The sequence below is a fragment of the Petaurus breviceps genome, unplaced genomic scaffold, assembly GCF_028583685.1.
Source record: "Petaurus breviceps papuanus isolate PSGF00001 unplaced genomic scaffold, PetGlider_PUasm1.0 90847, whole genome shotgun sequence".
Taxonomy (NCBI): domain Eukaryota; kingdom Metazoa; phylum Chordata; class Mammalia; order Diprotodontia; family Petauridae; genus Petaurus; species Petaurus breviceps.
The window spans coordinates 14,417,332-14,432,192 of NW_027187360.1; the positions used below are offsets into that span (position 1 = coordinate 14,417,332).

Sequence of the window (14,861 nt, forward strand, 5' to 3'; positions counted from 1 at the left end):
AGGAATCCCAGAATGAGATCGGTAAGAAGCCTTAAACTAACTCTAGGCCAGCCCCTTCATTTTTCAGAGGAAGAAACTGATGCCCAGAGAATTGGAATGACTTGCTCCAGATCACACAGCAAGTTAGGGCAGGACTGGCTCTTAGTGTCCTTCCCATTAGAAAAAATATTCTCACAAAAGTAAATTGCTTCCAGGCGTCAAAATCCCACATCTTATGCCGGCACGTTGTAAGAGCAGTGATTTTTATGAAAGAGATTAGCAAATCAATGGGAATAAAGATTTATAATGCAAATTATTATTGGTGAAGTGAATAATCATTATCCCAAGAGTGTTTTAGAAATGAGTTTAAATTGGTTCAAAACAGCATTTCCTGGGTTTTTTGTGTTACTCATAGAGGAAAAGCAGCCACAGTAAAGTGTACTTATTGGAAAGATACAGGTAAACTGGAGTATGGCGGGGTGGGGAGCACTAGCTAGTGTCTACACAGAGACACTCTTTAAAAAAAGCAACCAGAAAAAAAGGCTTGAATTCATTGAGCCAGTGTTAATGGACATGCACATTAGACAGCTTGATGCCACCTCCAGTAACTCTCTCAGAAATGCATAAGCCTAAGGTAAGATGCACTCAGTCCCTAACTCATGCTGAGGAACAGAGAGCTCTTCTTTTACTATCTGTTTTCCTAGTCATGTTTGATGTCTTAAAAGATCCTTGAAGAAAGGGAGGAATAGTAAAAATGTATGGGAACAAAATGCACTTTGTGCTTTGGGGAGGGTGCTGGGAAATGTAGGACCACCATCAAGCCACTTCTGCCTGGCTGTTTCTTGCTTTACTAGTACAGTGCCACAAACATTAAATGCCCATGTGTGCATTTGGGCAACCATTCCCCACTCTCGGGACCTTCCATTTTTATAAGGTTTGCAAGAGTTGGTTGAAATCTGAGGTTGAGCCAAGAAAATCCATTTTGTCATGATGCTGACTCTGCTGCTGGCTTGAAGCCTTAAAATATTTGCAATTTTAAATTACAGAAATCTTTAGGGAATGCACATTGGGGTGATGGATGTGGAAACCCTTGGTTCTTTGCTTCCAGAGCATAACTCCGGAAATGTGAGATTTTGTCATGCTGTCATCTTTTTTTGCTTTAACCCTTGGGAATAATTTTTTTAAATAAAAGCCCCTCTCCTAACAGTGAGACCCCAGAAAGGCCCAACAACCTAACTTCCAGCCTCCTGGCAAAAAGAAAAAGGACTTATAAGTCTGAAGAGTTTTAGCCAGCAGCATTTATGATTCTGCTTTTAGGGGAAATGGATTATTTATGCAAAAACTATTACCCCAGATCACAAGTCTTAATAATCTGAAACCTAAGCGTTGGCCCCTATTTCTGATCTATTTCCATCCCTAGCTTGCCTTATGATCACACGCATGAGGGCAAAGGAGTATTTAATGGAGACAGAGGTGATATCAGTACTGGGGAGGTAGGGTAGCTGTTAACAGCCCCAAAGATAAAAATATCACCAGAAAAAAAAAAAACCTCCCCATTAAAACTCTTAATTTTATAGCCATTCCTTTCCAAATATATCATTAAATCCTTTTGGGTCAATCTCCTAATCTCTTAGTCATCTGAGCAAAGAGCCATATGATATCATACTTGGAAGGACTTCAGGGATCACCCATTTCACCCTCATTTAACAGATAAGGAAACTGAGACCCTGACACCAAAGATGAAAATTTTGGGGTGTATAGGTTAACAGGATGGTTCCCCTATCCCAATCTATATAGGAAGCTATATTAAAGCTGGAGGCAGTAATATCTCAAGTGTAAGAAAAATTTTTGCCATATTCTGTAACCTGCTATTCATAGACAGCAGCTGTCTCTAACTTGTAGTGCTCCCTGCCTTGGATACTTTGACTGATGGAAAGTAAGCATCCTCTCTCCTTACTTAGAGTGTGCCAGTCACTCCACACCCACCAACTAATAAGATGTTCAAACTACATAGTTGTGCTTCTCTGGGCGTGAATTCAGAGCTCTCTGGCCTGGCTCAGGGCTTAGCTGGACTTAGAAGCTAAGCAACCTGAGAGACAGTAGGTGAATAATGGAAGGCCAATATATTCCCTCCAGCCTTGCAGTTGTCTGGGTCGCTTTGTGGGCCCTCCTTGCATGTGTCAGAGATTACTTCTCTTGGCCACTTCAGGTCATTAAAGATTACTGCGATGCACTAAAATGAGACAAAATGCCCATACTTTTTATTTCATTCAGAAGTACCTACCACATTTCCCCTTCTAGAACTTCCTCTAGCCCTGAGGTATAACTTTACCTCCCTTCAGTGTTCTTCAAACAGCTACTTCCTAATTTCCTCCCCTCATTCAACCCTTCCCCTTCCATAAATACCTACATTACCAAAAGATGGTGATCCACTCAGTTAACAATTATACATTGTACTGTGTCGGGCATTCCAGCAGCACCACTGTGAGATTAAATGTATCCTTAGAAAAAGCAGGAAAGCAGCCAGGCACAGTGGCCCATACCTGTAGGCCTTGCTGCTTAGGAAGGCTAAGCTGGTGCATTTCTTGAGTTGGGGAGCTCTGAGCTACAGTAGAGCTAAAGCCAATCAGATGTCTGCAATAAGTCTGACACAAATATGGTGGGTTCCCAGGAGTGGAAAAGGGCCACCAGGCTGCCTAAGGAGGGACAGAAAATAGGGCAAGTAAAAGCATCCATGGCAAGTCATATTGGGATTAGACCTATAGTAGCTGCCACATTTCCTATCTGGACAAGGTAGGCAGACAGTTTAAAAATAACAATAATAATTTTGATAATTAGTATTTCAATGGGACTTAAAAAGCTGTACTTTTTATTTTAAAGTTCTGAGTAGGAACCTATGATATGTAGCTATACCAACATCAAATCGTTTTTAAATGGCACAAAACATACTAATGCACTATCTCAAATTTTAATTCTTAAAATTCTTAAAACTAGATTCTTTACTATTCTCTTTTTACTTCTCTCTACCAGCACCCAAGGATGTTTCAAGGGTCTTGTGTAGATTGGTGGGGTGGGTCATGAGCCAAAGTTTGCTGCAAGAAATTTACAGTATATGTCAAAGACAGCCCCAACCTTGATATCCCATCTGATATCTCCAAGAAACTGAAGCCCTACAGGTAGCAAGTGGGACACAATGATCATTCACACCTGTACACTCAACTTCAACGCTAGAAATGTTGCCAACAGAACATAAAAGCCTGAGCCTGGAATGATCATTTCCATTGCCCAAAAGAAAAATGGTATTTTTTTCCCCCTTTCTAGTGATATTAACTGATCAGGCAAAGAAAAACCATTTGAAATATTGGCACCAAAATCAAAATCCTTAAGTTCTGACTAAAGAAATGGAGAAACATTGAAGTCTTCTTGTAAGGGGATGAATTTCACCTTTACTATACACCTCATAATTTAATATAGTTATGTGTTCTGTTTTAAGCTTCTTTCCAAACACTTCTGATTAATTCTGGGCCCAGTGCTCAACAAGAGGATGTATACATGAATTATTATCATGGGTACTTCGAAGTTAGAACATAAGCCCCTATACCCTTTCAGTCTTTAATAACCACAGGGAACACTGTTCAGTTGGTAAAATTGTTTATGAAAAAGATGTTTAAGTTTAAATTTTAATGTGATTAAAAATTGTAATGTGGTTAATGTGCAAATGTGACTCATTTGCACCACATAGATGAACTGGTTAGTGTAAATGGCATCACCTGAAACCTTTACCCCTTCCAAAGCCCCACAACTTTATACACTAGGTTTAAAACCATAAATAATCTTATAACTGCAGTTCTGTAAATATGCCCTCTGAAAGCCCTTCTTAGTTTGGGACTTGCAAAGATTAACTTTTCTTAAAAACAAGAATGCTTAGAGAAGTCAGATGGGGCTTTTTCAGCAGATGCCAATTGAACAAAATAAGTGGGCTGGGATGATGAATTCTAGTGGAAAGCAGCACTTGCTTTATAAGTAATAGGTCTATCATATCATCCAGAGCTGGAAAGAACTTTAGAAATCATCTAAAAACCCTCTCGTTTTACAGATGAGGAAACCAGACCAGCAAAGGAAAGGGATTTCATTGTCCAAGTTCACAAAGTCACTTGTAAGACATGGATTTGAATCTTCAAATATGTAATGCGAGTGATGAAAGTAGGTTGGAGGAAAAAAGGAGGAGACCATTAAAATGTTTCTCAAGACCTCTGAGTTCACCATGCCAGAGGAATTTTTAGCAATATGAAAATGATACTTCGGTACTATTTTCACCCTCCAGCATCCCCAGTTATAGTCCAGGCTGACTATACCACATAAGTAAATTCACACTGCAGGTTGTTGACAGAGAAGTTATAAGCCTTAGTCAGAAGGAACCTTAAGAATTTGATTCAAAGATTAAGCTCTTAGAATGTGCAAGATGTGGATAGAAAGAGAAAAAGCAACTTTAGGGACCATATAATCCAAGGGTTATTAGCCTGGAGTCTGTCAGTTTTTTAAAAATGTTTAAATAATTTTAATATAATTGGTTTCCTTTTTAATCCTATGTATTTTGTTTAATGCACTTAAAAACATCTTTCTGAGAAGGGTTCCATGACACAAAAAGGGTTTAGAACCCCCAAAATGGCCCTCGTCATCTGGGGCACTGGTTATAAATAACTAAAGAATAAAAGAACAAAATTCATTTTCTAGATTTGCCACTTACCTATTTGTAAAATGGATCTAAAGAATAATAAAATGGATCTAAAGCCATCCACCCATAAGATATCCATGACATTTTCTCTCATTAGTATTCAAAGAATTGGGAATTTTCTGATGAAGAATGAAAAACTATATGCTGTAGATCAGATGAATTCTTTGGCTATCCAGTGGCTAAAAATAAGGGGAATCCAAACAATAGCTAACAGTAAACTTGATCCTGTGCTATCTGGAAGTGGTGGTGTAGGGGTTAATCTGCCTCTCAAACATCTTTGAGGCCGTTAGCTTTGAATGAGACCAAACCCTTTTGATTGAACCCCAGCTCACAAACAGGTCCTGAAAGTCTGAAAATTTTTAGGCTGAAAATTCTGAATTTGGGAAGCACAGAAATTCTAGCAGTTAGCACTTCGGGAGGATGAGGTTGCCTCTGAATACAGGCCACTGAAAGCTCAGGCTTTAATTCATGTCACCACCTTTAGTATGAACTGCTAAGTTAAACTGAATCAGCATTACTCAGTAACTTGGAAGTGATATTTGTGTGCTCAGTCTAGTCTCAAGAATACCACCCTTCCTCTGTCCGTGTTTAAGCATATACAGAGTCTCAGGGATTAGAAAAGAAGGTGCCGATCTTGGAAATGTGCCTGGGGGGATGTCTCAAACTCTGGAGGGAATTCCCTCCTGCTTTGGGAGCCAACAATGTGATCAGTTTAAGTCCCACTTTAAAAATGTCAGGGCTATGATCAGAAGTAGGCTGCCCATAGAGGACACTTTTGATGATCTGTTCCTGCCACTCCTATATTTCTCTGGCTGATGACTGTGATGAAGTTGTCTTGAAAAGCCACCGGATACTCCAGCACATTGCACCAGAGGGTCCTGGTAGGAAGTGGGACGCTTCTCTGGAATATCTGGGTTTGAGCCATCTGTGGGCCTCTCTCCAATAAACAGCAGACTTTGGCCTCTTATGTCTTGTTCAATCTTAAAGAGTTCAAACTCCACATGAGGGAGCTTGATGCCTAGTGGCAAGCAACCATTGGTTGGTGTGACATCCTGCTCAATTCCAAGGGACCAGGACCCTGCATCCCCACAGCTCCCTGGGTGTGAGAAGTTCAGCATCGCCACTGTGACCTGATCCATTGGTGTCACACGGGCCTGGGTGACCTTGAATGTTAGCTCTGTGCCACCTCTGACCTTGGTAGACAGGGTGCCCTTGTTGTAATGCCCAAAAGCGTACACGGTGAATGTGGGCTGTCGGCAAGCAGGGTCAGAGTAGTGGTGATAAAAGCCTTCCCATGTGCGGTTACTCCCATGGAAGGTGAAGAATCTGGTGAGGAAGAGTACAGCAGGTCGGACCTCACACCTCATGCTGACCCACCTCCCACTGAGTCTCAGGGGCAGCACTGCCTTGTGGGGTAGAATTGGGGGATGGTGTTCATCCGAACGGTATATGATTCCACAAGCTGGGCATGGATGTGAGTGATGCTGGCAAAGAGCAAAAATAAAGGTGGTGAATTTCAGAGAGTTGAAATAGAAGTATAGTCAATTTGAGAGGCAAGGAGAATGAGTAGAGTGGGCCGCAGCCTAGCCATCCCTCCCTCCACTACCACCCCTGTCCCTACAAACCTATTCCCTCTTCCCTAGTTTACCACTGGACAAAAAATTTCATTAGAAATCTATTTGGGGGGTGGGTATGAACGGAGGATTTTTTTTTTAATCTTTGAGTATCTTATTAAAATGTCAATATATACCTGAAAAGGATGTACCTCAAGCCAGCCATAGTAAGATTTTAGGATTCTTGGCAAAGCTGCAAAATAGAGAGTTGTGTTTTGTTCTCTAGCCCCCCCCTTCTAGAATCCTGTTTTCGTAAATGAAAAACAAGCCTCCCTACTGCTACACACATACACATACTAAGAGAATCAAAAGAAGACCCCTAGATGGATCTTTGAATGACACAGACCAGAGTCACATGGGTATGGGAGGAATGTAAGTGCTGTGATCTACTCTGACAGAAGTGTCTAAGCACCTGAGACACTCAACTCCATCTAAGTAGAAGTATCGGAGAGTGAGAGAATCAGAAGGAATCACAGAGATAGTCTGGTCCAGGAGTGGGGAGCCTCCAGCCTTGAGGCCACACATGCCTTCTAGGTCCTTAAGTGTGGCCTTTGGATGAAACTAGTCAAGACCATGGACTCCCCAGCCCTGGTCTAGTCCAACATCCTTATTTTACAGCTGAGGGAACTGAAGACTAGAGAAGGAAAGTGAATTATGAAAGAATTAGGACTAGAACTCAGGTGTCCCGACTCCTTTGCATTTCTACTAACAATTACCTCACAGCACCCACCCAACCCCCAGCCTCCTCCAAAGGTAAGATCATAAGCCAATTCTCCAGGATCTTTAATCCCTATTCTACAATTCATTTCCCTCCTTTTAAACTGCTAAAAGCTGTGAAGTCTTCAAACCAAACATGGTACAGGAGAAAGTCACAGGGATAACTAGCATGTCCTTCCATAACTCAGTCAATGGAGACAGAAGGGGGAGCTGAAAAATTGGATTTTATAACTGAATAATTTGGAGACTTGTCCCTTGTCAAAATAAAGAATGACAGAGAACAGGAAGGTCTAGCTGCTTTGCAATTGTAGAAGGAGACAGGAAAGGGGGGATTTGGTTTGGGAAGGGAAGAGTGGTATTTGAAAGACCCAACCAGGAAACCTTTGTACAAATTCTCTTTGTTATTAAAAAAAAAAAAAGTTTAAAATGTTCACCCAGAGTTGCCTGGGAAGCTAGGTATGAAGAAAAATGAAGTCCAGGTGCCAGCCAGGGGGAGAGGGTTGGGGAATGGGAGGGAATCATTTGATCAAAAGCTGGCTTAGTCTTGGCTTTCTTTTTAAATCTTTTGTATATATAACTACATAATGAATCTAACTTTTCATAGATTTGTACAAGAAAAAATATACGTTTAGCTTGGGAGGTTTACACCCATGGGTTTTGAAAGCTCTTTAAAATATACCAGTTAATAGTTAGACATGGTCACTGTAGAAATTAACTCAGCCTCATCTGTAGGTAGCTGTAATGTTACATGGTCCTTGATTACAGTCTGTAATTGAGCCATTTGTGGCTAACATTACAACCTAGGTCACCCTAATATATAGTGACAGTACATGGTAAGTTAAATATAAATCCCCAGAAGTACATACATACACACCATTATATATACACACACACATACATATCCTTCACAAGCAGGCAGGAAATTCTTTGATAATGGCTGGTAATTTGGGGCAAGAAGATTTCTTCAGAGCAAATGCAGACAGGATACTGGGGGCCAGAGTAGGGAGAGAAATGACATTTTCTCTTTAGATTTAATTTTTTTTTAGAGAAAGAAAATTACCCTGTCTTACTCTGAATGAAGTTCATTTTAGCATTGTCTAGAATTCCACTTGTTCCTAACCAAGGTCCCTGTCTGACAAAATTAACGTGTTGAATCTGAAGCCAAAGTCTTAGTAGATTAAATGAGTTTCATAAAGTAATTTCTGAAACAGCATATGACAGTTTCTGATTAACCCTGAGAGGTGACATCATGTACTCAGATGTTCTTGGTCCACTGCAGGCTGGTGAATTAGCAGCATACCCAGGGACTGGATCCAGGTACCTGATTGGTTTTAAATTAGCTTCTCAGAATGTTTATGTTTACCATCTGGTTTAGCTCACCAGCATGGTTGTGGCCCAGGAAAGCATAGTGTAACAAGGTAATGTGCTACTTAGAACTATCTGCCTCTTCCTTCTGTAAAGAATCCCTAGAGTTGATTTTTTTCCCCTCTTTTACATTTTTTTGAATGAGTAGTATTTTCAACACTCACATCTGGCACCCTTCAAATCCCATTCTCGATCACATCTCAAAATGAATTGGTGATAGATTTAAATTTTCTGGAAAGGAGTCAGAGTGGCTGGTATTGGGGAGTTGATGGGAGGGAATGGTGAGGAAGGAACCCTGCTCAGGGAGAAGGGAAATGGTTGTTTTCCATGTTCTCTCAGCTTTTTCCTGGATCACAGCATATCCCTGGATTCACTGCTATTTCCTCTCCCAATACAATTATGAGACAAGATGATAACCTCCCTACGGATGCTTGCTCTCTTTTGTCTCTTAGGTGAGGTCAACATTTGCTTCAGACTGCCTCAAAACACCAAGTACCGCCCCACCCCCCAAAAGGAATGAATCATTCTCAGGTAAGAAAAGAATAGGTGTTTTGTTGACCATGAGCATATTTTTTTTTTCTATTTTCAATGGGGAGAGGGTACATAAATTGCTGGGAGTTCATTCCCATCCATCCTTTCATCCCCAAGCCCTTAGTGAGAGGAGTGTCCCTCCTATCCAGTCTGACTCCTTGACTGACCTGTACATAATTAGGTGTTGATAGATATATTGCTTCTTACTATTATCAAAGAATTTCCTGTCTGCTCACAGAGGAAATATTTAGATAAAAAGACACAATTTCTGAGATTATTTAAATGTAATGTACCATGTACTATGAGATTAGTATGAGATTTCAGACCTTGTGGAAACAGAAGGCCTAAGTACTGGTCCAACATTGACATTAACTACTAATGAAACATGGGACAGATCACTTAACTTCCTTGGACCTCAGTTTCCTCATCTGTAAGTGGGAATTGGGTAACATGAGGTCACATCTTAATTTTTCAAATCTTCTTGCTTTCTCTGGACACAAATTATTAGCTTATCTTCAGCATAAGTACATTTCACTTACTCTGCTCTCAACCAGACATGAATATTACCATCAAACAATGAATTTGGGTGAGAAGAAGGAAGGTTATTGGTATACTTGGATACTTTAAAAGATTCACCTCTATATCACTGTGAGTGTACACTCTCCCAAGGCAAGATCATAACTTTTCCCCGCCTTTAGTAGACAGCCTTGATGTGGTGCTGCAGCCAAAAAGAAAAATCCTCACTTGTGGCCCAACCTTCTCTGCTCTTACCTTGGCTGGTGCTCAGATGACAGGCACATAATCTCTTACCTATCCCATCCTCAAAGCCCTTTCAGCTTGGCTGCCCCTCCCAACATTTTTGTTCCCTCGGAATACCCTTCTGGAGACCAGAATCACCTCTACCCTACACCTGGGTAATGGAGGCAAACTTCACCAGAGGATTATTGGCAGACAGACATATTAAATAAGAGTGAATCTATGCAGACTTGGAATCACCCCTCCGTGGTGTAATGATAATTTAGTATTATTACCATGGCACTCTGGAGTGGGCGTTGATACCCGGTGGGTCTGTAGTGAAGCCTTTCTGACCATTCTGTGTGGATGTCACCTAGATACAGCTCCTCCACCACCCTATTGCCTGGCATCTGCTGCAGCTTGTAGTGCCTTTCCACTCGGATCAGGCTGAGCTCATGCATGGCAAAGCCCAGGGGCCCAGTGCAGTCTCTCTCTGCCTTGGCACTCAGGAGTTCATAGACGGTCCCTGGAGTCCAAGACCTCGCTGGGGGGAGTAATTTCCCACAGCCTCTGCCACCTGTCTGATTAATGCGTTCTGCTATCTCCAAAATAGCAGGCTGGCTGTGGAAGACGATGCCGACCTTGTGTAGGTGGTAGTTGGCTTCGGTGGCTCCCCGTGTTATCCAGGATGCCTGGCGAAGGCGGAGCTTGCCTTTAATGAGCAGAGAGTACAAGGGTTCCCGGCAGGAAGGGTCCTGGTAGTAGAACTGGTATGCTTTAAACAGGCGGTTTGAGTAGAACATGTATGACCTGGTGAGGAATTCTGGCCCTGGACGCACTTCACAGCTAGAATGACATGCAGGATGGAAGGAAGGAGGGGGAAAAAGGAATAAGAAAACATCAGAATGACCTAGGTTAAACTCATCAGCCACTCCACCTTGGACAGGAGGATTCAGAATATAGCTAGTTCCCCTCCCTAATAATAAGCATCACAGCTGACATTTATATAACACTCTAAAGTTTGCAAAGCACGTTTCATATACTGCTTCATTTGAGCCTCACAAAAACCCCAAAGAGGTACGTGCTATTTCTTATAGATAAGGACACTGAGATGGAGACAGGTTTGCCCAGGATCACAACACTTGAGGGTTTGAGGTAGAATTTGAATTCTAAGGCCAGTGTTCCATCTATTACACTACCTAATGACATAACCAACTTCAAAGAGTTACAGATGTGTCCCAAACATCCTAAGTTTACTAAAATAAGCATTATAATAATAATTAATAATAATCACAATAACTAGCATTTATTTAGTATTTTTAAGGTTTGCAAAAACAGTTTACCAATATGATTGAATTTTATCTTCAACAACCTTAGGAGGTAGGTACTATTATCCCCATTGTACAGATGAGGAAACTGAGGCAAACTGAGGTTGAGTGACTTGCCCAAGGTCACACACCTAGTAGGTCACTGAGGTTGAATTTGAACTCGGGTCTTCCCAACTCCCACGTCCAGTGCTGCCACCTAGCAGCCTTATAGATCTGCTTTCTACAGACTCATCCAACATCTATGAGTGTCTTCTTGACTATGTGAAGTGGAATTTATCTATCTATTGCTCTTTTAAGCTTTGACAAAGTTCCTCAGTTCTAATGTTCTGGGATTGTGATAAACAAGTTCATATTTATTCTCTCCAGATAAGAGACTTTGTTGGTAAAATAAGTGACAGGAGTCAGACGGCTTCAGTTCAGTGGCTTTGCTATGTGCTACCTGTGTGACCTTGTTGAGAAGTCACTTAACCTCTCTCAAATATCAGTTTCCTCATCTATAAAATGAAGGAGTTGGGCTAGATGACCTCAGGGATTGCTCCCCAGTCTAGAGCAATCCTATAAGTCATTGATACTAAGCAATGGGTCCTAGCCTGCTGTAGAATAATTTAGCATGCCTTTGGGCCAGGAAGCAACTCAAAGGTAATGCCTTCTCTCTAGGTCATTTCCCCTCATCTTCCTTCAGCTTGGGGGTTTAGGGAGGGAGGGAGGTGTGTGTGGCAGATGCAAAATGTTCAATAGCATTTTTGGCACATGGCTACTCAGGCCCCTGACATCTCAGTCACCCACAGCTCCTTCTCCTGAATGTCCCACAAGAGAAAACCCTAGCCTGATACCCACAGGCTCTGACCCTGATAATGCAATGTCTTAGGGTGCAGACAGAACTGAGCAAGACCACATTGCATATTTGGGAACAAAAAAGTAAGGAATGGGCCCATCCAAGGTTTTAGGGATTGGTGGCCCACTTGAAAGGTTGAAATGTACAACTGGCTACAAAAATCAGATTTTAAGGCAAAGTGGGACAGTGCATAGTTAAAGAAGCCCAGGATGGGGAATCTCTCTAGACACAAAGATTTGAGTCCAAGATCTGCCCAAGTAGTCATGTGGCCTTAGGTAAATCTCTGGGCCTGTGTTTTGCCCCACCCCCAAACCCCTGTAAAATGAAGGAAGTAAACCACATCATTTGGAACCTTCCAGCTCTGGGGCCTACAAGAAAGGGACCAGCAACATGTCCCCAGCACACTAGTGCACTGAGCAGAATGCCCAGGCAGGGCTCATCAGACTTCTGTTTGCCTCTTCCCATATAAGAACACAAAGAACAAATAGCAGAACAGGGGTTCTTGACTCCTGAAATGTAAATAGATTAGATAGATAGATAGATAGATAGATAGATAGATAGATAGATAGATAGATAGATAGATAGATAGATAGATAGATAGATAGACAGATAGATAACTTGATTTCAATATAATTTATTGCCTTTGTAATCCTAAGTATTTCATTTTATGCATTTAAAAACATTATTTTAAGAAGGGGTCCATAGGCTTTGCTATTTCTATCAAAGGGGATCCTGATACAAAAATAATAAGAGGCTCCCTTCCAGTTTTCTAAGCTTTCAAGTCCAGGACCCTCCGGAAAGTCTGACCCTAATTCAAAGTGTTGAGGCCATAGGGACTGTGTCACTGGAAGTCTGGTATTGTACCAAAAACAATAGTGAGGCTTTAATACAAATTTTGAGGGCGTGAGGTGACTTGAGGGGCAGAGCCCAGCAGGCACTAGGGAGAGTTTGTGATCGCACCGGGAGAGAAGGCATCTTTACCTTGTGGAGATCCAGTGGCCCTCCAGCCTTGGAGGTAGCAGCGCTGTAATTCTGGCTCCGTCCTGAAGATGGCGAAGTTGGTACTGACACTGGGATTCCCACTGCAGCCGGCCGGAGCTGTTCCGCTGGCCCTGGACAGCAGCCCCGTCCCAATGCTGGATTCCAGATGTGCAGGCTTAAAGCAAGACAGATGTGTTAGGAGTCACGGTCCTGGTCTCCCCTTCCCATGCAAGTGGAGGGGGGTGGGGGGAGGAGAAGAGGAGGTTGCCGCGGGGTTTCAGCTTGCCTGGTTTTCACTGTCAAAGAGAAGGCTGCTGCACTGGGGGAACCCAGGAATCTTTTCCAGACACACTCAGATTCAGGCGGAATGTCCCCTATAACCATCAAGTGACTTCCCCAGCCTGACACAGGATGAACGGGCAGAAACACCATCACATAACACACAGGTATCGCACAAGAACGGATCATCTAGGTGCACCCTACTCTGATACAATTCAGAATCCCCCTTTGCCTCATTAAGTTTTCTGAGGCCAAAAGAATTCGTTACTGGGTGGTTAAGGCTCTCCCAATGAAGCTGGTTCTCCAGGGATGGGGATCAACAGTCAAGCACTGGGGTCTATGGGACCTGCTAAATCTTGTGATCCAGTTTCTCCCAATTTCTCCCAATATATTTGTACATAATGAAAAATTCCGTTTGTGCTGCTCATTAATCTCTGACCTTATGTTTCTCTCTATATGGTCAATTTTTTTTTGGACCAGACTTGTGATTTCATTGGTATACAGAATTCTCCTATGAGGAAATTGAAGGAAATTAGTTGGCACAGTGACTAGAGTGCTAAGCCTGGAGCAAGGAAGTCCTGAATTCAAATCCATCATCATATACTTACTAGTTGTGTGATCATGGGCAAATCACTTAAACTCTGTCTGCCTCAGTTTTCTCATCTGTAAAATGGGAGTGATAATAAATGATAGTACCTACCTCACAGGGTAGTTGTGAGTATAAAAATGAATTAATATTTATAAAGTGCTTATCTAAATGCAAGCTATTAGGAAACTCTCTACCAACACAGATGCACAAAAACTAAACTATGCTGTAATTATAATCTTAGGGCACTTGCCTGGGAGCAATGGGAGGTTAAGTCTTAACCAGATTCACTCAGCCAGTAAGAGGCAGATAGAGAGCTTGACCCCAGGTCTTCTTGACTCTGAGGCTGGCTGTTTATACCAAGTTGCATTCAAACATGCAAGTATTCATTTGCACATGATGCCTGAAATTCTCCTGACAGAGAGACCATAAACTCAAGTTGCAGCATAAGACATACATTTTCCTGTAGAGTCAGTGTGGGAATTTATTTTGTTTGGCTGCATATTTCTTAAAATGCTCTGTCTCCATTCCCTCCTTCCCAATTTGGGATGGGGTGGGGTTGAGTAGGGGTGGGGTGTTAGAGATAGGATTATCAGAAAAAAAGTCATCAAAGTGGTTTTTTTTAATGCAAAGAGAGCCAGAGTCACAAAGTTACATGGTGAATTTATTATATACTTAAAAGAAAACTTTAATTGAGACTTGAACTTTTCCTGCTGTGTATATGGAAGTGCTCATTTTATTTGGTGTTTATTAATTTCAGAATTTTTTTTTTAATTTAAAACAATATTAAGGCCAGGAGCACCCCTATTTAAAAAGCACTTGTGTTATCTAGGACGTATAAGACATTGATCCATTAACACCTCAGCTGAGGGCCCTGAGAAAATGGGATCTGGGAAAGATACTTTTTGACTAAAATAAAGAGATCAGGAAGAAAAGGACAAGGATTGAGTATTGCTATAGTGAGTACAAACCCTTAACATTTCTGCTGGTCCTTTATATCCGCCCCTTTGAATCTCTTCCCCTTCTTTTTGTTCCCTCCTCCCTCTCACTCAACCCTTACAACAGGACCCTCCAGTTCCTATATTTATCATTCATTATTGTGAATGAAAACCAATATGGAACCATATGTTCATAGGATCATATCTGAAAGGCTCTCAGAAACTACTTTTCTAACCTC

At 41.7% G+C, this 14,861-nt stretch overlaps 1 protein-coding gene across 1 annotated transcript in view; it reads right to left on the reverse strand.

Moving 5' to 3' along the window:
* Nucleotides 1-192: 192 nt before the first annotated feature.
* APCDD1L (APC down-regulated 1 like) overlaps nucleotides 193-14,861 on the reverse strand; it is a 53,675-nt gene continuing 39,006 nt past the window's right edge. The window contains exons 2-4 of the mRNA XM_069072474.1: nucleotides 12,820-12,994; nucleotides 9,972-10,521; nucleotides 193-6,198 (exon numbers count right to left, since the gene is read on the reverse strand). Of these exons, the coding sequence (XP_068928575.1) occupies nucleotides 5,422-6,198; nucleotides 9,972-10,521; nucleotides 12,820-12,994 (1,502 nt within the window). The 3' untranslated portion in view covers nucleotides 193-5,421. The remainder of the gene's footprint in view (nucleotides 6,199-9,971; nucleotides 10,522-12,819; nucleotides 12,995-14,861) is intronic.